The sequence below is a fragment of the Heloderma suspectum genome, chromosome Z (genome assembly GCF_057233095.1).
Source record: "Heloderma suspectum isolate Gila_16-S chromosome Z, 16-S_ref, whole genome shotgun sequence".
NCBI lineage: Eukaryota > Metazoa > Chordata > Lepidosauria > Squamata > Helodermatidae > Heloderma > Heloderma suspectum.
Window position 1 is genome coordinate 18566010 of NC_139476.1, and position 21936 is coordinate 18587945.

Consider the following 21936-nt stretch of genomic DNA (forward strand, 5'->3'; position numbering starts at 1 on the left):
AGCCCCGACCCACCCGAGGAAGACCATGACGTGCATGTCCCCCTTCACCAGCCATTTCCAGATTTTGCCTGACGGGACGCAAAAGCTGGCCCTTCTGTTGGTTTTTTTAGCCAGGCTTGGCTTAGAAGTCCCCACAAAAATACTTTTTAATGTGCAAGCCTTGAAAGAGAAGCACAGCCTTCTCTTTTTTCCCGACCGTCTCCCGGCCCCCCGGTATCGCAAGGTCAAAACTGGAAAGGGGGGAAATGGCGAAAGCAAACAGGTGAATGGCATTCCCGGCGTTTAAAATAAATAAGGAGAAAGTGTAATGCAGAAGGAATATTAGAATTCTTGAGCGACAGCTCTGATCATGCCCAAGTCATACCAAGGGCAACATTTTTGTATAGTTGAGGAATGAGACGCCAGCTGCAATAGTTGGAGTCAGCAACATGGAAATCAATGGGAATGACTTCCAAGTATAGGATTATACTCAGGTGTAGGAGTAGACTATACTATACTGAGTATACTATACTGAGTATAGGGCATATAGGATTGCGTTGTTATTTTTCTATCAGTAAAAAGTCCCTAATTTTGAAGGAAGCTGTTCCACTGTCGTCCCTTCTCTCGACCCAGTTTTCCCCCTTTCCATGACAGCACGCTCATACATTTCGCATTCCCACTCTGCAAATGTGGGTGTAACCGACACTTCTCATAATTTTGCATAATATATTCCGGCCACTACTATCACTCCCTCTAACAGGGAGCTCACCTGGCACGCACCAACAAAAACCGAGCCACAACGGGGTTCCCAAGGAACAAGAGAGGAGCATATGCGTTCTTGAAGGAAATGGGTCTGGAGAAGTCCTGGAAAGCAATTTATTTTCTTTATTATTGCATCGACGTCCTGCCGTTTTCCTCTCGGAAGGGACCCGACTTGCAAATGCAACGTCTTTTTAGCAAAGGCTTGCCAAATCCAGCGAATCGTCGCAGGTGTCATGCAGTCAGTGCGTCTTTTGTTCCTATGCTTTGGAAATGCCAATGGCCACTTCCTTTTGGGAGGAAGTTATTGTGCGGATACACTTTGTATTGGAAAGCTCTTTGATATTTACTGATGTAAATGTTCTTTTAAGCTACTTACCGGCTTCTTGGAATGTAACACGTGGCCAGCATGAATGGATTTTCCACGCCCTTTTGGTTGCTAAAAGACGGACACTATGATATCGGAAGCACAAAAGCTCACCGCCTAGAACACAATGGGCTGAAGATTTAACAACACCAGCAATATTTGAAAGAGTGGTATTAGGTGCAACTTGCAAATGGACTTAGATGCGGATATTTGGTCTGCTTTTACTGAAGTTCATGTGTCACCTTTCCCCCCCTTCCCCCCCCCGCTCGAATATTGCTGTGTTAGAAACTGAGGATTTTGAACAAGTTGTTGTATTTTTTTTTTAAAGTTCATTCTTTTTTCTTGTAGGTTTTGTCAGGTTTTCAGCTTGCTTTGCTTTGTAAAAATGTACAATAAAAGATTAATTTGAAAATGTTGCACATGCCTCAGCAGCGGGCAAAAAAATGAAACAAAACCTCCCCTTCTAAAACCAATCCAGTGAGATGAGCTGAGAATGGCATGGGGGAGAGAAGGATGTTCTCCTTATAGGGGAATTGAGACCCACACCACTTGGGGTATCTCAGAAGCAGGCGGAACTGGCTGACAGGAACCCTGAACCATACTGCAACTTTTTGTTGGAGATGCAATGCAACTAATTCCTCATAGTGTGATGGCATGTTTTTTGTAACAATAATTCTATGACTGAAGGGTGTCTATGGGAATATAATGCCGTACAGACAGCCGTTTAAGCCCACTTCCAGTTGACTGGGAAAGAGCAAAAGCCACCGAACCAGAGCAAAGGCGCCAGTATGGAAAGGAGCCCATGATTTAAGACGTAACTCAGCACGTTTTTATGATGTTATTGGCCTTCTTATAGATGTACTTGATAGGAAACTAGAGTAGCAGGGCATGTTCTGAAGTGATAGACACCTTAATTCTTTCTCCTCATTAGATTGTCTTTACAATTGAGACCGGGCCTCAGCACTATAATGTAGCATTTGGGGAGAAAGATGCAGCCCAGAAGACCGGCTCCAGAGGCCAAGATGGAGAATACCTCCACGGCCACCATGGACTTCCCCTTGGTGCTCAGGTAGGTGGGCACAAAGGAGCCCCAAACGCTGCAAAACACCAGCATGCTGAAGGTGATAAACTTGGCTTCGTTGAAGCTGTCGGGCAACTTCCTTGCTAGGAAAGCCACCGTGAAGCTGACGACAGCCAGAAAACCCATGTAACCCAGGACAGTGTAAAACATGGGGACCGAGCCTTCTTTACACTCCACTACGATCTCTCCGGGCAGAGAATAGAAGTCCAAGTTTTGGAATGGGGGAGAGGTGACCAGCCAGACAGCACAGATCACAGCTTGGATGAGGGGACAGGCCAGGACAATGGAGTTTGTCACTTGTCTCCCCAAGAGTTTTCTGGCCATGTTTCCTGGCTTGGCGGCCATGAAGGCCAGAACCACGGTGGCAGTTTTTGCTAAAATGGAGGAAATGGCGACAGAGAAGGTGATGCTGAAAGCAGCTTGTCGGAGAAGACAGGTGACGTTCCTGGGTCGTCCAATGAACAGGAAGGAGCAGAGGAAGCAGAGCAGGAGGGAGAGGAGGAGGACGTAGGTGAGGTCTTGGTTGTTGGCTTTGACGATGGGTGTGTTACGGTGTTGAATGAAGATTGCCAGAACGACCGCTGTGGTCAGAGAGAGGAAAAGCACCAGAGAAGCTAAAACGGAGCCCAGTGTCTCTTGATATGAAAGGAAGTGGATCTCCTTGGGGACGCACTGGTCTCGGTTCTTGTTTGGGTGTTGATCTTCTGGGCAGGGGGCACAACGATCGGCATCTGGAACGAGCAACTACTATTGAAGTATCTCAGTCATGATGCAAAGATTCGTTCTGTGGGGGCCAGTTCAGCCCACAAAGGAGGAGATAAAAACATCCATTCTCTTGCTTATTGCACTTCTAACCATATAACGTCTGTTTGACTGCTATCTGTTTAAGCTTTGGAAATGTACTGAATAAGGCCACAGATGGAAAAGTGACATAATGCTTTTTTTACATGGTGACCCTTTCTGCCCGACTGAAGTTCTACATTCGGCAAGGAGGAAAAACCCACGTTCATTGACCAAGAACTAGTCAACTATAAGAACTGAACTTTAACCTGCCGCTCCTTCTGAAGGAGCAAATAAATAAAGGGATTCCCTTCTGTCATTTTCTTCAGGTTATGGACTGAATTTCTTCAGGTCATTTTCTTGCCCTGATCAGTGTAGGCAACTGTAAGAACAGAACTTCAACCTGCGGCTCCTTTGGAAGGAACATCTATCTGTCATCTATCGGTCATTTCCTTCAGATTATGGACTGTCCTCTGAGATGTGTTGGTCCAGAGGCTGGGAATAGGTTACAGAGATCACCATAGATAATGGAGCAACCGGCTTGACTTTGCGGCGACATGCTCCAATCCTTACAAGGACGACCAACCATCTGCCCTGATCAGTGTACTGCAAAAAAGCTTCAGGCCGGATGCCAAAACAACCCTTCTAGAAAACGGCACATGAGCGTTATTATTCTATTATTTACACAGCAGATTTCTTCCTGCAATTTTGTATCGTTTGCAAGCAAATAAACAGCATACAGTCCGATTACAGGGGAAAAAAATATTCCTGGGGGAAACGGCAGACTCTTCTCCTGGCCTATGACCTTCCCTTTGCCCCCACTCCATTCTGCCCCCAGGACGTTCTGCACTTTTGTGTGGCTCTCAGAGTTTGAGGTACCTGCCGTGTTGGAAATCGTCCCATCTGGACAACGATCGCATCTGTAGCAGCACACCGGCTTCCCCTCTGGAACTTTTCTCTGGTGCCCCGGAGAGCACCGCTCCGCACACCTGGCGAAGGGCGGCTTCTGAAAGGGAAGAGGCAAACAGTTGAGGATGTCCGTGACAAACATTGCTCCAAACCAAGTTGCTCAGCAGAATTTCCCACTACATGATGGATAGGATCACCAGTTGAGGAGAGCCAAATCTCTTCTGGATGTCTGCAGGTTACTTAGAAACATCACAGAGGAGGCTCAAAGGGGAAGAGAGAAACTGTAACGCTGGAACCCCACCCACTATTCCGGGACCAAACCTGGGATTTACATGCAAAGGTTGCTTTTTACCGCGGGATGATGACTCAATGGGCCTTTGGTCTCATCTAGAAAGACAGCCTTTGTTCTCAAGGGAGAGGACTGCAATGCTCTTAAGTTCTACCGTGACCCTTGAACAGGGGCAGGCAACCGTTGTGGACCCATTGCCACCTTTGCCGTCGAAGACTGAGGGTGCATTCCCCCAGAGCCATTTGGGCCCCTGGGCATGTATGTCTTTCCTCCCCACCCAGCTTGGATTCCCACTTTTCTTCAGCCCCCAGCTTGGATTTCCTCTGCCTTATTTCTTCTCTCCACTGCAGCTGCCACTTCCATGGGGTTGGGGGGTGGGAATGGGGATAGGGCGTGAGGAAAGGGGATGGTGGGTGCCTTCAGTTGTCGTTATGTGTACCCCCTGGCCAACGGCTGCCCTAGAACCTTCACTTCAGCCCCACCTCTGTAGCCCACACGATCCCATCCGATCGAATGGTGAAGTCTTGTCCTGAGGGAGCCCCTGAATCCACTCTTCCAACTTTCACCGGAGATAAAGATCCGTTTGGGAAGAAGACCCAGTTCAGGATATCGTATCTCCTGCCGTTTTCCGTGAAAGAGACTTCGTCTCCAGCACTGTTGTTAAACCGGACATTCCTCAAGGAAGCAAGGATCTGAAATGGAAGAGATGCTCAGAGAACAGCGTGACTGCGAGTGAGACTGGGCATCTTCTAGCAAACGGTGACCGCCATCAAGTTAGGAGACAGGCTTCCCCTTCTGTACTCTGCTGTTTTGTTTCATGCTCAACCTTCATCTTCGTTGCTTGAATAGTCATGACCTGTAGTTTGGGTTTGGGCTGCTGTCGACAGGCTACAACAGTGCAATATATCTTGAGTGGGAGCTGGAGGGAGTTTGCTCGTAGCAGCAAAGAGACCAATGTCTGGGGGTCTTCAGTTGGCTGTCAAAAAGGGACATGAGGTGGGAACCCCATTTTTGGGATAGAGTCCTGCCTGATTCCTCCCTCCTCAATATCCACAGTGGTAAATATATAATTCTTACAGAAGCACAAGTCTCCACTGCTCCTTACTTACTTCTTAATGCTCTTTAAGGGAAATGACAGCCATGGGAGAGTATCCGCATGCAATGCCTTTCTTAGGATTTGTAGAATGGGCTAATAGCCCTTCTCTGAGACTCACTCTTTGATTCCAGGATGTGACCTTTAAAAAATGCCCAAGGCATCTTTATACCCTCGCCAAATCTTCATGAGAACATTACCTGCCACGGCTGGACATTCAGGAGCCTCTTGGCTTCCATCGTCATTGCACACTTGGATCCTGATATGTACATGGCATGTAAGGCGTGTGCCACGGAATAGACAGCGTTGTAGATGCTGTAGCTGTGACTGGACATCCTCATCTCATACAAGGAGTCTGGCTGGTCCTCTAGCTTCTCTTTCCCAGTACAGTTTCTCCAACCTCTTGGAGAGGTTTGGCCTGATTTCAGAAATGTACATTTAAAGGCCCTTTCCCACCATTCACGTAGAAAGGCGTCTCCTTGCTGCTGGAGTGGATCAAAAGCCTGGACAAAACGCTTGAATCCTGGCACGTCCCTTCTGCGGTCTGTGACGTGCAGAGCTCCATGGATGGATTTTAGAACTCGCCCACTCAAGGGGGATCCTGTCACAGCAATTTCCCAGTGGGAGGTCATGATCCAGACCTTCCTAAATGGAGTCTTGGTCTTTTCTTCATGAACACTCAATAAAACTGCTAGTTGTATTATCACAATGGAGTCCCCAAACACAATCATCACTTGGGGCTCAAACCAAGAACTAGGAATAGTGCCAGATCGTACCTGAATCATATAGCGCTGGTCCTTTGACTTGAACATTTCGGTGACGGCCACACAGATCTCATTCCTCCTCAGCATTGGTGTCAGTGTTTGGATGAAATTTTTGCCGCTGGCCTCACTGGGAACGACCAGCCCAATCCAGTTCCAGTGGAAATGCAGGAGAAGCCGGACTACGCTCGCATACTCGGCAAGTTCGTTGGGATCGATCCGGAAGAAGGAAGGGAATGCCCCTTTCTCTCCCTGAACAGGGCTGAGCAAGCCATGACCAAGCTCAAGGAAGGAATTTCCTGTTAGTCGGCTGCAGCAGAATTCTGGGGCATTTTCAATACTAGCACATTTCGTTTTATGGCACGAGCTTCCCTGGGCTAATACAGATGACCTCAAATGCACCAAGAGCCACCAAGAAGGAAGACACCCATTTTAGAAACAGATCTCTCAATCCAAACTGAAGTCCTGTGACGGCTTTAAGACTCCCCCTGTGTGGGTATCACCCCCAAAGTCAGGTCCGCCATGAAGATAAGCCTGACAAAGCCCCTAACCATTGCAATGAAGAGGAAAAGGAAAGATCCCTCCTGTGCAAGCACCGAGTCACTGCTGACTCCTAGAGGGATGCTGCTTTTGCTGGCGTTTTCATGGCAGACTATAGCAGGGCGGTTGGCCATGGCCTTCCCCAGTCATGACCACCTCTCCCCCAGCAAGCTGGGGACTCATTTTACCGACCTCGGAAGGACGGAAGGCTGAGTCGACCTGAGCCGGCTACCTGGGACCCGGCTTCCGCTGGGATCAAACTCAGGTCATGGGGAGAGTTTCGGTTGCAATGCTGCTGCCTACCACTCTGTGCCACAGGTGGCTCAATGAAGAGGAACCTGTGTTTATATTCCAGAAAACCCACTCTTTGTATGCATGTGGGGGTCATTCTAGCTATAGGGCCCCTCCCCAAAGACAATATTCATAGCCCAATCTATAAAAGACTGACAAATGTTATATTGTCACGGGGGGGGGGTCTTCCCCAGTCCCCGGAGGGGTAGCTGCATTAGTGAACCGCAGCAAGAAGAACAAGGAATCCTGTAGCAACGTCTCTGTTTCTGAGTCTTTACGGTGTCCCAAGGCTCCTTGTTATTCCTCCCCATCCAAAAGCCTTTCTGACAAAACAGGCCCATTCCTGGCTGAGATTAGTCACGCAACAGCCACCGGAGATGCCTGGCTACCACCAAGTTTCATAGAATCATAGAATAGTAGGGTTGGAAGGGGCCTACAAGGCCATCGAGTCCAACCCCCTGCTCAATGCAGGAATCCAAGTCAGAGTATCCCCGACAAATGGCTGTCCAGCCTCGTCTTGAAGGCCTCCAGTGTGGGAGAGCCCACCACCTCCCCAGGTAATTGGCTCCATTGTCGTATTGCTCTTATATGCCGGTTTATAGCGTGGCAGGTTAGCCAAAGCCAGGAGGCCCCCTACTCCTGCCATCCAGGATCAAGGCAACATGGAATCATAGAACAGTAGGGTTGGAAGGGGCCTATAAGACCATCAAGTCCCACCCCCTGCTCAATGCAGGAATCCAAGTCAGAGCATCCCTGACAGATGGCTGTACAGCCTCGTCTTGAAGGCCTCCAGTGTGGGAGAGCCCACCACCTCACTAGGTAACTGGTTCCACTGTCGTCTTGCTCTGACAGTCAAGACGTTTCTCCTGATGTTCAGCCGGAATCTGGCTTCCTGTCCCTGGAGCCCATGATTCCCTGTCCTGCACTCTGGGGTGATGGAGAAGAGATCCTGGCCTTCCTCTCTGTGACAGCCTTTCACGTCCTTGAAGAGCGCTATCCTATCTCCCCTCAGTCTTCTCTTCTCAAGGCTGAACATGCCCAGTTTTTTCAGTCTCTCTTCACTGGCAAATTAGTTTTCAATTGGCGTCTTCATCCTAGTCTTCCTAAGCTCCTCAGGTCCCCCACATCTCTCCCCAGAGGAATACCCTTACCTGTGGGATCTTGTAGATGCCCATTAAGGATGCGATCTCCCTTGAGGATTGGGAGTCAAGACCCCCAATGACAGAGAGCAGTTTATCTTGCCTGCCACATTTAAAATTGGGGATGATTCGGTCCTGAGAGGAAAGCATGGAGACACTGTTCTCATGCATCCATCTGACGATGTCCATGTGCTTATAGACGCTGAAGCCAAGGGTGGTGTTTGGAAGGAGAATCGGATCCTTGTTGAGCTCAGTGATGGCAAACGACAAGGCCAGGAAGTGCTGGTAGTTCTTGATGACTGTCCTGCAGGGATGAGAGAGACATTGGGCGGTGGGTGAGGATCCCAACAGAACTGCCCTGAAGTGGAGGATTAAAAAGTCCATCTGGTTCAACCCCCTTTGAACAAAGACACAACCTCCCAAGCCAAAGACAGTGAAAGATCACAGACACATTTAGATACTGGAGACGAAGCCCTATGAAGACAGACGGAAAGAACTGGGCATGTTTAGCCTTGAGAAGACTGAGGGGAGATAGGATCGCGCTCTTCAAGGCCTTGAAAGGTGTCCCAGAGAGGAAGGCCAGGACCTCTTCTTGATCACCCCAGAGTGCAGGACACAGAATAAAGGGCCCAAGTTACAGGAAGCCAGAATCCGGCTGAACGTCAGGAAAAGCTTCCTGACTGTTAGAGCAATACGGCAGTGGAACCCATGTCCTAGGGAGGCGGTGGGCTCTCCCACACTGGAGGCCTTCAAGACGAGGCTGGACAGCCACCTGTCAGGGATGCTCTGACTTGGCTTCCTGCATTGAGCAGAGGGTTGGACTCGATGGCCTTGTAGGCCCCCTCCAACCCTACTATTCTATGAATCTATGACTTCTGCTCACACAGAGAGACACCAAGTTTTGCAAGCTGCATTTCGTTAAATGAGCCTGTGTGGATCAAACCAAGGTAGTTCTTCTTAGGCTGGCATCTGGTTTCTGACTGTGGTCAGCCCAGATGCTTGCTGGGAGACTGAAAGAAGGAGATGAAGTCAACAGCCCTCCTCCACTACATAACTCCTCCAGTTCAGCGGTAGACCGCCACTCACCATGGAATCTAGGGATGTACGAATCCCTTGCCTGGCTCCATGCAGGGGCATCTGCCGTGGGGGGGGGAGGCACTCCATCCTTCCCCTGGAATCCTCCCTGGCTGGCTCCGCTCTGCAGCGGCTCTGCGGAGCTGCCGGCTGGGGCCATCCACAGCCAGACTCCCGGCCGTGGCCGGGCTGCTGCGGCTGCAAATGGTGGCCGTTGTGTTGGCCACCATTTGCGTCCTTGCAAGCAGCCGTGAGAGGCTACGTAAGTATTTACGTAGCCTATCACGGCAAAGAGCAGGGACGCAAATGGCGGGGGGTGGGAGGCCGTTCTGCCACGGATTCTGGGGGGCTGGATTCTAAGGAATCCGTGGCGGAATTCTCCGACATCCCTAATGGAATCTCTGTTTAGCTATCATGGTTCTGAGCTGCCCGTAGACCGGTGCTCCAGGAATTGGTCCGATCTTTTTTATTGGAAAGCCGCTGCCATTCAGCGCAGAAGAGACTGAACTAGATGGACCGATGGTCTCTCTCGGTTGAAGGAAGCTGTCAAGGGGGCTGATCCATTTTTGTTTTGCTCCCTTTACAGAGCACCTATCGAGGAACTGCTGAGTCTTTTGTGGTCCAAAATGCATCTTACCATATATGTCAAATGAAACTTCCATATGCGTAATTTTGAAAAGGGGCCCAGTTTCTTCTTTTAGCGGTGAAAGGACTTTGTGCCTAGAAATGGGGCTCAGAGCTTTTCTTTTCCTTTCTTGCTTTTCCTTCTTGGAGATGGGAGCTCATCTCTCATTGCTGAACGTGAGATACATTTGAGTAGCTTGACGCTTTTGTATGGAAGTTTACACCTTGCATTAAACATGCTGCTCTGACTAGCTGCTAAATATTTCAGCCTTTGATGATCAGAGCCCTTATTTCTGGGGCTACGAAGAAGGATGCCATTACTGGAGGCTGGACAGCCATTTGTCAGGGATGCTCTGACTTGGATTCCTGCATTGAGCAGGGGGTTGGACCCGATGGCCTTGTAGGCCCCTTCCAGCCATACTATTCTATGATTCTATGGGGATGCTTTGACCTGGATGCCTGCACTGAGCAGGGGGTTGGACTAGATGGTCTTGTAGGCTCCTTCCAACCCTACTATTCTATGATTCTATGATTCTGTGATTCTATTCTCCTCCACACCCTGCAAAACATCTGACGCATCCAGCCGTGGGGATGCCTTCAGTGCTTCCCAATCTTGGATCCCCAGTACACCTCCGATTGTCCCATGCATTTGACCGTGGATGATGGGAGTTGTGCTCCACACAATATCTGAGAATACCAGACCAGGAACCAGATCGGGACTGGGCAAACGTCACATTTGTAGGATCTGTTTCAGTTTGCAAGAGCACCCTGAGATTCCCCCAGCCACAGCTTGCACACTGAATTAAAGACATGCGCTTCGAATGAGGGGAAAGATTTAAAGAGTTAAAGAGCAAAAGAGCTACAATAGTCTGAGCTCCGGAGTGTGTTCTGAGTACTAAAACGTAATGGAGCCCACAGGCCTTGGACGCAAAACCCCATCCCTGCGGACCCCCAAGTTTTGTTCAGTTCAGCTGTATTTGGGGCACGAGGGAATCCTTTCCCGCCGCTGTTCTTACGCAATTGGGAGTCAGCAATGCATCCCGATCCACGGCAGATCACCAGGACATCTGCCAGGGGATCCAGACCTCCCTTCCCCTCCCCTGTCCTAGACGAAGTCTGCTTGGGGCAGGGGCATTTCTTCGTTATTACGAGATGGTCCAGTTGAAGCCAAACAACCGGTTAGCTCTGCCTATGTTCCCTGCACAAACCCCCTCAGAACGAAGGCAGAGAAGAGCCTCCAAGTCTCTGACCGTCTTGGCAGCTGGAAACCACTCGTGGCAGGCCTCTGGGACCTGGCCTTGCTTTACACGGCGCTTTTATCTTGCGACCGAGACGGCTCCTTCATGGAAGTCTGCGGGCTCTTCATATGACGCCATGCCTCCTGCACTGAATGCCCTTTGTTCCATTTTTAAATAAGCCGCAGATAATGAGCGGTCAAGTTACTCCGCTGTGGTCCGCTTGAGTTCCCCCTGTGAAAAGAGGGAAAGCGGCAAGGAGAGGAGTGAGATCAATGAAAGATATGGAAGACTCAGAGACGGGGAGAGCGGGGGGGAAGGAAGCAGGCGAGAAGGGGAGTCGTCGTGACGCTGCGTTTGAAATGGAAGCAGAAAGGCCCATTTTAAAGGCAGGATTTTAGGCTGGTGTAGCAATGCCCTTGCACATCAGACTAAGAAGGGTGGAGCATCATCGCTGATGCATCTCCCTGGAAGGAGCCCTGTGATCTGGGAGCAAAGCAGGCAAGCGTCCACTCCAGGTCCCTCTCGGGGAAGCTTACACGGGAACGATGGAGAACTCGGAGGTGGCGAAACGACGGAAGTCTTCAGACTTCGTATAATGATAGGTGCCAAGGGGAAAATTCCCACTGACAATGAGGTCTCCCGGCCTGTAATAGTCGCTCTGCTGGACAGACAGCTGAGTCAAGAGGCACACGGTCTTTTGCATCTTCTGTCTAGTTTGAGACAGGAGCCGAAACATTAGCAGCAGCCAGATCATTGGTGGCATGGAGATGCCTTCCCTGCAAGGGCAGCGACCCACCAGGGTGTGAAGGGAAGCGGAGTACACAGGCCTCAGCAGGGGCATCGGATCTTGGCAAGAAATGACCTCACAAAGGGATCAGCCCCACACGGAAGGGCTCTGGGCCTACTTATGGGGAGGACGTTTCCTCCTGGGTGCTACTGCTGTTGGCCTCCCGGCTGGAAGCCCCCGGGGGTTCCCCGTGAATTGCTGTCATTTGGATAATTTCATCCCGGGAAAGACCCACAGCCCCAGAGTGCTGGGATCCCTTCGCACCTCTGAGGGAGAAAAACAGGGTTGCGTCAGCCTCTGCTCCTCGACGGGCCGTTGTCAGGTTCTGCCCTTTGGCCTCTGTAAATCTGAGCTCCTGGATCCAGACGGAGTCCAGGCCAGTGACGAAGGGTGCTAGCCCAGACAGGTTCCTCGAGAAAGGGAGGAGCTGGCCCTGGCTACAGCCGTGCAGGGCTGGGCACAGAGGCATTGCTGGCCGAAAGGGCTGGTCCGCCCGCCGTCCGAACGTCTTGGAAGAGGCGGAGGCCCTGTTGCGATGGCCGACGCCTGCCTTCTCCGTCGCATTTACCCTGGGGTGGATGCCGACACCTGTCTTCTCCATCGATGGCCGGCCTTCTCCATCGATGGCCGACGCCTGCCTTCTCCATCGCATTTATCCTGGGGTGGATGTCCAGCCCCAGAGGAAGGGAGGCTGGAGGAGGTGTGCTCAGGAGGCTGGGAGGCGGTTGGGCTGGGACGGGCGCTGGGGCACACGCTGCGCACGCGGAACATCCCGGGGTACACCTGCGGTATCTCCAGCTGGTGCTAGGGAGAGCTCCCGTCTGAAAGGCTGGGGAGCGCCTGGTAGTCCGGGCAGACCAAGACGGGCAGTCCAGCACCCAGGGGCATCCTGCGTCCCCGGACACCTTTCCTGGCTCCCGCTGAGGTGCCCGCCCCCCTGTGAGGAGCCACCGCAGTCGCCATAGGATCCCTCAGGTATTCTTTGCTGACCGGCCACGGGAGCCGGCCACAGGCAGGGCTGGCTGAGCAGAAGCAAAAGGACTGAGCCAGGGGCTCCTTCAACGGCTCAAGGGCCCTGAGGGGGGGGGGGCAGAAGCCAAAAGCTTCAGACATTGAAGCTTTGGGAAGGAAACTCAAGAACTTTGGAGCCCAGATAGTTTTCTCATCCATCCTTCCAGGAGTTAGAAGAGGGATAGAAAGGGAACGGAAAATACTCCGGGTGAACGACTGGCTGCGAAGGTGGTGCCGACGAGAGAGATGTGGATTCTGGGACCACGTGCTATACTTCCTGGAAGATGGGCGGTTGGCAAGGGACGGGTTGCGCCTCACAAAGGCTGGGAAGAATGTGTTTGGCCACAGCATGAAGAACTTCATCAGGAGGGCTTTAAACTGAATCCTACGGGGAAGGGAGACGTAAAGTTGGGGGTGACAATGGACGAAGGCTCATGCACCGCAACGGAGAGAACAGCTCTGATAGCGCCCAATAATAGTCTTCAGACACATGTAGGAAGAAAGCCAGACCATGAAGCACATGGTCTTCGATGTCTATATACTAATGCCCAGAGTATGGGAAACAAACAGAACGAACTTGAACTCTTAATACAGGAGGGAAATTATGACTTTCTCCCCGAAACTTCGGGGGGCCGAGTGCCAACGTATTCGGCCCCCCGAAGTAGTTTCGGGGAGAAATTCTCCGCCCCCCCGCCCCCCCCGGGATGGGACTTACCTTTCCCGAATGTCCCTCCTGGCGGCGGGTCCCAGCGGCGGTTCGGCAGGTCTTCGACAGGCTGCCGCCGCCATTCCAATAAAAGTAAAAAAAAAACACGCCCCCATGATAGGCTACGTGACGATTAACGTAGCCTATCATGGCTAGATTTGCAAAGTCAGCCGTGATAGGCTACGTAAATCGTCACGTAGCATATCATGGGTGACTTAAAAAAGAAAAAAAGCGCATACGGCTAATGGCGGCCCCCATAGGGAGCCGCCATTCACATTCCTTATTTGGTCGCTGTAGTCTACGTAAAGTTTACGTCAGGTAGCCTATCACGGGGGCGTTTTTTTTTACTTTTTATTTCGCGGCGAGGCAAGGCGCCTCCTCCCTGGCCTGAATTTTGGCCGGGCGAGGCGGGAAGCCTCCCCCCCAGCCTGAATTTCATCCGGGCAAGGAGGGAAGCCTCCCCCCCCGGCCTGAACTTCAGGGGGAGCAGCGAAGCGCCTCCCCCCCACCGCGAAGCAAGCTGCGAGACCAGGTAAGTGGCTTTTGTGCACCCCTAGACTTGATAGGTATCACTGAGACTTGGTGGGATGACTCTCATGACTGGAATACAGCAATTGAAGGATATAACTTGTTCAAAAAGAACAGGAGGAACAGAAAGGGAGGTGGGGTTGCACTGCATGTGAAAAATACATATCTCTGCACAGAAATACAGGAGGATGAGCTTGGTAGACCCATCGAGAGCATCTGGATCAAAATAAATGGAGCAAAGAATGAAAGGAACCTGGTGGTCGGAGTCTACTACCGGCCACCCAACCAAGGAGAAGATGAGGATGAAACTTTTGGAAAGCAAATAGCCAAAGATTTAAGGAAGCATGATGTAGTAGTAATGGGGGACTTCAATTTCCCCGATATTTGTTGGGAGACCAGGTCTGCAAAACATGGCCCCTCCTGGAAATCCCTCACTTGTGTGGCGGATAACTTCCTCTTACAGAAAGTAGATGAAGGAGCTAGAGGATTGGCTATTCTTGACTTGATGCTAACCAACAGAGATGACTTAGTGGATAAAGTTGCAGTTACAGGAACTCTGGGGGAAAGCGACCATGTTGTACTTGAGTTCTTGGTTCTAAGGGAAGCAAAAGCCGAGTGTAGTCAAACGCGTACCCTGGATTTTAGGAAAGCTGATTTTACTGAACTCAGAACAATGATCAGTAAGGTCCCATGGCAAGCAACGCTAACGAGAAAAGGAGCCCAAGATGGGTGGGAGCTTTTAAAAAAGGAAATTCTCAAGGCACAATTACAAACAATTCCAACAAGAAGAAAAGGTGGAAGACAATAGAAGAAGCCAATGTGGCTTCACAAAAAGCTTAGGGATGGCCTGAAAAAAAAAAAAGGACACATATAGGAAGTGGAAAGAAGGCCAAGCAACAAAGGAAGAGTACAGGCAGGTAGCACAGAATTGCAGGGATGGCGTCAGAAAGGCTAAAGCTGAGAATGAGCTGAGGTTAGCAAGGGATGCTAAAAACAACAAAAAGGCTTTCTTCAGCTACGTGCATAGTAAAAGGCAGAGGAAAGAAATGATGGTTCAACTATTAAATGAGGATGGCAAAATGATAACAGATGAAAAAGAAAAGGCAGAGGTGCTCAATTCCTACTTTGGCTCAGTCTTTTCCCAAAAGAGGGTCTATGACCCCCCCTGGCAAAGGCGAAGTCCAGGCTGAAGGGGCAGGATTGCAGCTTGAGATCGATAGGCATATGGTCAAGCAACACCTCATTACTTTGAGTTCAAATCTCCAGGGCCAGATAAACTGCATCCTAGAGTCATAAAGGAACTGGCAGAAGAACTCTCAGAACTGCTGTCTGTTCTCTTTGAGAAATCATGGAGGACGGGGGAAGTGCCAGATGACTGGAGGAGGGCGAATGTTGCCCCTATCTTCAAAAAGGGTAAAAAGGAGGAACCTGGGAACTACAGACCAGTCAGTCTGACATCAATCCCAGGGAAAATTCTGGAGCAGATGATCAAGCAATCCATCTGGAAGCACCTTGAAAACAATGCCGTGATTACTCGAAGCCAACATGGATTTGTCAAGAACAAGTCCTGCCAGACGAATCTGATCTCATTTTTTGATCAAATTTCGACAAAGTGCCCCATGATATGCTGATGAGCAAACTAGCTCAAAGTGGGCTCAATGAAACAACGATCCGGTGGATCCACAGTTGGCTACAGAATCGGACTCAAAGAGTGCTTCTCAATGGGGCCTTCTCAAACTGGGGAGAGGGAACGAGTGGGGTACCGCAGGGCTCAGTCCTGGGCCCAGTGCTCTTCAACCTTTTTATTAATGACTTGGAGGAGGAGGGGCAGGGAATGCTGATGAAATTTGCAGATGACACAAAATTGGGCGGGAGAGCTAATACTTTGGAAGACAGAAACAAAATTCAAAGTGATCTGTGGGCAGAAAACAACAGAGAGCTTCGGCTATTGGGCGGTATAGAAATAAATAAATAAACAAACAAACAAACAGAGTCAGAGTGCAGAGTCAGTGAGTGGCCCAAAGCCACCCAAGGAGCTTCATGGCCGAGTGGGGACTGGAACCCACATCTCCCAGGTTCCAGTCCGGTGCGCTAACCACTACACCACTCTTGAAACAAACAAACAAATATATGACCAGTAAATAAACCATGTACAGAAATAATGGACTTGATTGGATAGATGTATTTTTAAATAAAATAAAGTACAATGACTCCTGTAAGGATACATAGCATGGGGAAATGTGACGGAGGGAGTGGACAATGAATTCACAGTGACTTCTCTACAGTAGTAAAAATCACAGAATATTTCTCCTTATTAGATGTTCCTTAGAATTGAGATTGGGCCTCAGGAGAATAATGTAGTATTTGGGGAGAAAGATGCAACCCAGGAGACCAGCCGCAGAGGCCAAGATGGAGAGGATCTCCACGGCCACCATGGACTTCCCCTTGGTGCTCAGGTAAGTTGGCACGAAGGAGACCCACACGCTGCAAAACACCAGCATGCTGAAGGTGATCAACTGGGCTTCATTAAAGCTGTCCGGCAATTTCCTTGCTAGGAAAGCCACTGTGAAGCTGATGAGAGCCAGGAAACCCATGTAAGCCAAGACACTGATAAACATGGTGACCGAGCCTTCCTGACATTCCACGATGATCTCTCCAGCCAGGGAATGGAAATCCAGGTTTGGGAACGGGGGAGAGGTTGCCAGCCAGACAGCACAGATCACACCTAGCACAAGGGGACAGAAGAGGACAATGGAGTTGGTCAGTTGTCTCCCCAAGAGTTTTCTGGCCACGTTTCCTGGCTTGGTAGCCATGAAGGTCAGAACCACGGTGACAGTTTTGGCCAACATGGAAGAAACGGCCAAAGAGAAAATTACGCCAAAAGCTGCTTGTCGGAGAAGACAAATGACGTTTGTGGGTTGACCGATGAACAAGAAGGAGCAGAGGAAGCAGAGCAGGAGGGAAATGAGGAGGACATAGGTGAGGTCTCGGTTGTTTGTTTTGACGATCGGTGTGTCGTGATGTTTCATGAACGTTGCCAGCACTAGGACAGTGATCAGAGCGAGGAAAGCAGCAAGAGTTGCTAAAATGAATCCGAGTGTCTCTTGATACGAAAGGAAGTGCATAGTTCTGGGGATACACTGGTCTTGGTTCTCATTAGCATGTTGATCTTCTGGGCACTGAGTACAGTGAACTGAATCTGCAATGAATAACAACGAGTGAAGCACCATGAACATGACACAGATGCTGGCGCCAAATCAGCCCGCAAGGGAGTCGATGGAATTCTCCTTTCGGAAGGTTATTGTACACCAAAGTGCAGAAACTCCCTTTTCTGGCCCTCTCTGTAAGCTTTGGCAACATATTTTATAAGAACAGACTCAGAAAAGGTGCAAAATGCCTTCTTTTCACATGACACTCCCTGATATCAGACTCATGCTCAATAGCGTGCAATGAAGGAAAACCCAAATTCTGTAAGCAGAAATGAAAATCTGGGAATGAACAACTGAGCCACAATCTGTCACCTGCAGTGCCTTCTGAATGCACTGATAAACCAACCAACCAACCAACCAACCAACAACTGTCATTTTCTTTAGACTGAGGACTGAGGACATGAGTTGGGGTAGAAGATGGGAAGCAGGTTCTGGAAAACACTACAGAAAAAGTGGCTATCTGTCTGACACCGGGGTTACGAGCTCCAGTTGTTAAAAGGATGACCAGCCCTCTGCCTGGATCAGTGTGCCGCCCAAACAGCTTCAGGCCTGATGCCAAAACCACTGAGGATGGAAACAGGGTCTTTAACAACGTACCCCTGGAAAGGTGAGCCAATGGTAATGAAGAAGTGCCAGATACTGTTTTTGCGAGCATTAGTAGAAATAGAAGCAGAAGATTTCTTCAGGAAATTGTGAATACTTTGCAAACAAGGAAACCACATAAATGTGTGATCTGGAATGGAATTAACCACAAAAAATCCATTCCTGGGGAAATGGCAGACTCCTTGTCTATGTTATGCTCTTCTCCCAGCTCCACGCTTGCCCCAGTCCATCCTGCACATCTATATGGCTCCCAGAGTTTGAGCTACCTGTCCAGGTTGAAATCGTCCCTTCTGGGCAATGATCACATCTGTAGCAGCAAACCGGCTTCTCCTCTGGATCTTTTTTCCAGTATCCTGGATGGCACCTCTGCACACACCTGGCAAAGGGGGGCTCCTAAAAGGCAGAAGACAAATAATTCAGGATATCCAGATGACAGAAATTGCACCAAGCTAGACTCAGAATGACTCAAGTTCCCATTACATGACGGATATTTCACCAATTGAGGAGGGTCGAAGTGACTTAGAACTATCGTATTCAAGGCTGATTATATACACACACACAGAGAGAGAGAGATATATGCATGTATGCATGCATGCATACACAAACACATATAAGTTGGAAGCTGCTTTCTAGCGAGTCAGACACTTGGTCCACCTAGTCTGGCATAGTCTGCATGAATTCCAGCAGCTCTCCAGGGTTTCAGACAGAGGCCTTTCCCCAGCCTATGTGCAGATGTGGGGACTAAAGCTGGAACTTCCTGCCTCCAAAGATTGTGTTTGGCCATTGGACGATACCGGCACCCTGCACCCTGGACTGAAAAAGACTTTGGTCTCATCTAGAAAGACTTCTGTTCTCAAAGGACAGACTGCAACATCCCTTACTTCTCCCATGACCCCAGAAGATTCAACTCCACCTCTGCAGGCCAGATGATTGCGTCAGAGTTAATGGTGAAGTCTTGTCCTGGGGGAGCCTCTGGATGCAGCCATCCCACTTTCGCAGGGGCAAAAGTGTGATTTGGAAGGAAAATCCAGTTCACAATATTGTAACTAGAGGACATCTCAGAATTATCAGTGAAATAGACTTCATCTCCAGCGCTGTTGTTAAAGCGGATGGCCTTCAAAGAGCCAAGAATCTGAAATGTAAGAGGTGCTTAGAAAATGGGGTGACTGTTTCTTGGGACTGTGAGGGGGGTCTGAAGTCTTCTCATGTACTGTGCCTGCCATTCAGGTTGGAGATTGCTTGGTTCTGTATTCTGTTGTTGGGTTTAATGCTTAAGATGCGTCTTCACTGGGCACTAGCGGTGAGAAGCTGCTTACCCAGTGTTTTCGGGGGGTTGCTTGGTTCCTTCTTGCTCCAACGCACCCTTTCTAGGCCACTAACTGTAAAAATATACATCTCCAGTGTAGGGATGGGGGAACACGTGATGTGGGAATTCACCAGCATAAGCCCGATATTTGCCTCTCCTTGGTTTGTGCTCACCTTTGATTTGGCATAAACGGGAAAGTTGTGCAAAAAAAAAGAATGAATCTCGCATTTGCATACATTTCTAAAGTTGCACAAATGTCCTCCGTAGACTAAAGGGTGAAATGGTGCATTTTCAAAGTTGCGCAATTGCAAATTGTTTTCTCTTCCAAAAGCATGTATTTTTGAAAGCGAGCACCAGTTCGAGAAGTTGCGAATGTTTTGGGAGAGCACGTTCTCCTGCTCACACTCCCGTTTGGGGTGGTGAGCAGGGCATTTTTTCATGTTTTGTATGTAGAAATTAAATTCTTCTATTGCCCTTGGAGCTTTTTGGCTCATGTCTGCTTGCTTCAACACATCCTACTATCTCTGTATGGGCACGAGAAGGAGCAGGGCTATTATCAGCAAAGACAACAATGTCTGAGGTTCAGCTGCTGGCTGGGAAAAAGGAGCGTGGGGGGGGAATCCTGCTGTCTGATACTGCAAATTTTGGGAGTGGGATCAGTACTGCTTTAGAGACCAGCGCTGTGTGTCGTGGGGGCTTGCTTGAATCCTCCCTCCTCGTTCCCAAATACCTACACACATTCTTAGTACAGAAGTACAAAAAGTCTCTGCTACTGTCTACTCTCTTCCTAAACTCGCTCCAGGGAAATGGTGGCCCTGCAAGGATATCTATGGGGAATCTTTTCCTTAGGAACTTCAGTATGAACTTAAACAGCTTCTCCCAGACTCGCCATTTGCTTCCAGTACCTGATGGTAAAATCACTTCCAGCCCAGGATGGTAAAGAATCAACCACACACTTTATATGAGAGAACTAGTTCTGAAGGAGGATGTTACCTGCCATGTCTGGACGTTCAGAAGCCTCCTGCCATCCCCCATCCATGCATGTTGAGATTCAGATGAAGCCCTGGCATGCAACGCGTGTGCCACGGAATAGACGGCATTGTAGATACTGTAGCTGTGACCGGTCATGCTCGTATCAAACATGGGGCCTGGCAGGTCCTCCCGTTTCTCTTCCCCTGTACACCTCTTGTGTACCCAGTGGAAGGGTTGGCCTGCTTTCAGGAACCGACAGGCAAATTCATATTCCCACCAATCATGGAGAAAGACGTCTCCTTGTGGTCGGAATGGATCTAAAGCCCATTAGAAATTTTTGAACACTGGGACATTCCTTCTGTGGACCGTGAATTGCAAAGCACCATGGAAATTTGTAAGTCTATGTTGGCCCAACTGGGGTCTTATTGCCACCATTTCCAAATGTGGTGTGAAGATCCAAACCTTCCTAAACGAGGTCTTGGTAGAATATTCATTGTATGCCATTGCCCATCCAAGATTTTCTAAGGTCTCGGACACCCCGAAGAGAATCATCACTTGCAACTCAGCCCAAGCATCAGAATCGAGCAGTGTTGAAAGAAGAGGAAAAGACGTAGCGTCGATCGTATGGCTGATGTCCACACAGATGTCATTCTGCTTGAGCAGCGCTGTCAGTGTCTGGATGAAATGTTCACCACGGTGATACACGGAAGCAAGCAGCCCAATCCAGTTCCAATGGAAATGCAGGAGCAGCCTGACGATGCCCTCAAATTGAGGCATTTCATTGGGATCAATGCGGAAGAAGGAAGGAAAGACCATTTTCTCCCTCTGGACAGGTTCGAAGACACCAAACGTGAGCTGTAGGAAGGAATTTCCAGGGGGGTGGCCGAGTTAGTCCATAGCAGCAAGAACAACGAAGAGGCTTGTGGCATTTTGAGGACTAGCCCATTCTAAAGGTTTAAGATTGCATGGACGAAGGCCTACATCAGAGCCCTGAAGTGTTACCTTGGAGGAAGACGGTCATTTCAAAAATGGACTACTCAAGGAAAGCTGGAGCTCTGCGATCCCTCCAAGACTCCCCCGGGTGTGGTTTTCATCCAAATGTCAGGGCTGCCAACACACTTCTTACCATTGCAATGAATGGGCCTTGGTGAGTATAGCAAAAATAAAGATCCTTCACAAGCAACTTGGGGTCTTTTGAGCACCTCCCAAATTCCTCAGAATTATCTCAGGAGGCACAACTCAAGTATATCAACACATGGCAGCTGTGTGGGTCAGGTGCACCCAGAGCAACAAAGCGACCTGGAAACCTTGTTCATGAAATGGTTCTGGACACACAAAATACAACACATGACACAATGTTTGTGGGGCTGAATCAGACACTTTCGAATTGCCCCACTCCAAAACCCTTCTGCTAACAGCCTAAGGCACATGGCTGAAAATAGTTCTATTGTGTATGGAAATGTGTCCCCATACATAAAACACTGACCGATTTTTGATGGTGTGTGTATGGGTGGTCTGTGTGTGCCGAGTTGGTCTTGGCAGCCAGAGCAACACCGAGTTTTGGAAACCTTGTTTATTTCCGAGTCTTTAAGGGGTCACAACACTCTTTGTGTCTCCCAATCCAAATCGTATTGTTCTAAAGAAATCCCAATGCCGGCTGGGAGTAGCCATGTCACAGTGACCTAAGATGAATGGCTACCACCAAGGGTACTATATGGCAGGTTGACCGAAGTTGGAAGGTCAGCTCCTCCTGCCAGGAAACACAGTGGCGCCGCACACCCACTGCATGGGCAAGAGACTGTTGTCAGAGACCGGGTTTTGCATCTCTGTGTTCCTGAGTTCTGCAGAACCCGCTTACCTGAGGGATCTTGAAGATGCCCATTAGAGACG

General features: G+C 49.5%; 1 protein-coding gene across 1 annotated transcript; it reads right to left on the bottom strand.

Moving 5' to 3' along the window:
* Positions 1–2015: 2015 nt before the first annotated feature.
* Positions 2016–11765, bottom strand: LOC146333830 (vomeronasal type-2 receptor 26-like). Its single transcript, XM_084825728.1, has 6 exons — positions 11461–11765; positions 8001–8292; positions 5458–6390; positions 4647–4856; positions 3846–3972; positions 2016–2917 (listed from the first exon to the last, which is right to left on the bottom strand). The coding sequence occupies exons 1-6, from the start codon at positions 11763–11765 to the stop codon at positions 2016–2018; spliced, it is 2769 nt and encodes a 922-aa protein (XP_084681854.1).
* Positions 11766–21936: the final 10171 nt, after the last annotated feature.

Coding starts and splice junctions, on each gene's coding strand:
- LOC146333830 (XM_084825728.1), bottom strand. CDS start 11,765: ATGCCCCTGCTGAGGCCTGTGTACTCCGCTTCCCTTCACACCCTGGTG. Junction 8,293..11,460: donor GAGTTCTCCATCGTTCCCGT/GTAAGCTTCCCC, acceptor TCATCCCTGCAG/GACAGTCATCAAGAACTACC. Junction 2,918..3,845: donor GACGATTTCCAACACGGCAG/GTACCTCAAACT, acceptor TGCTCGTTCCAG/ATGCCGATCGTTGTGCCCCC.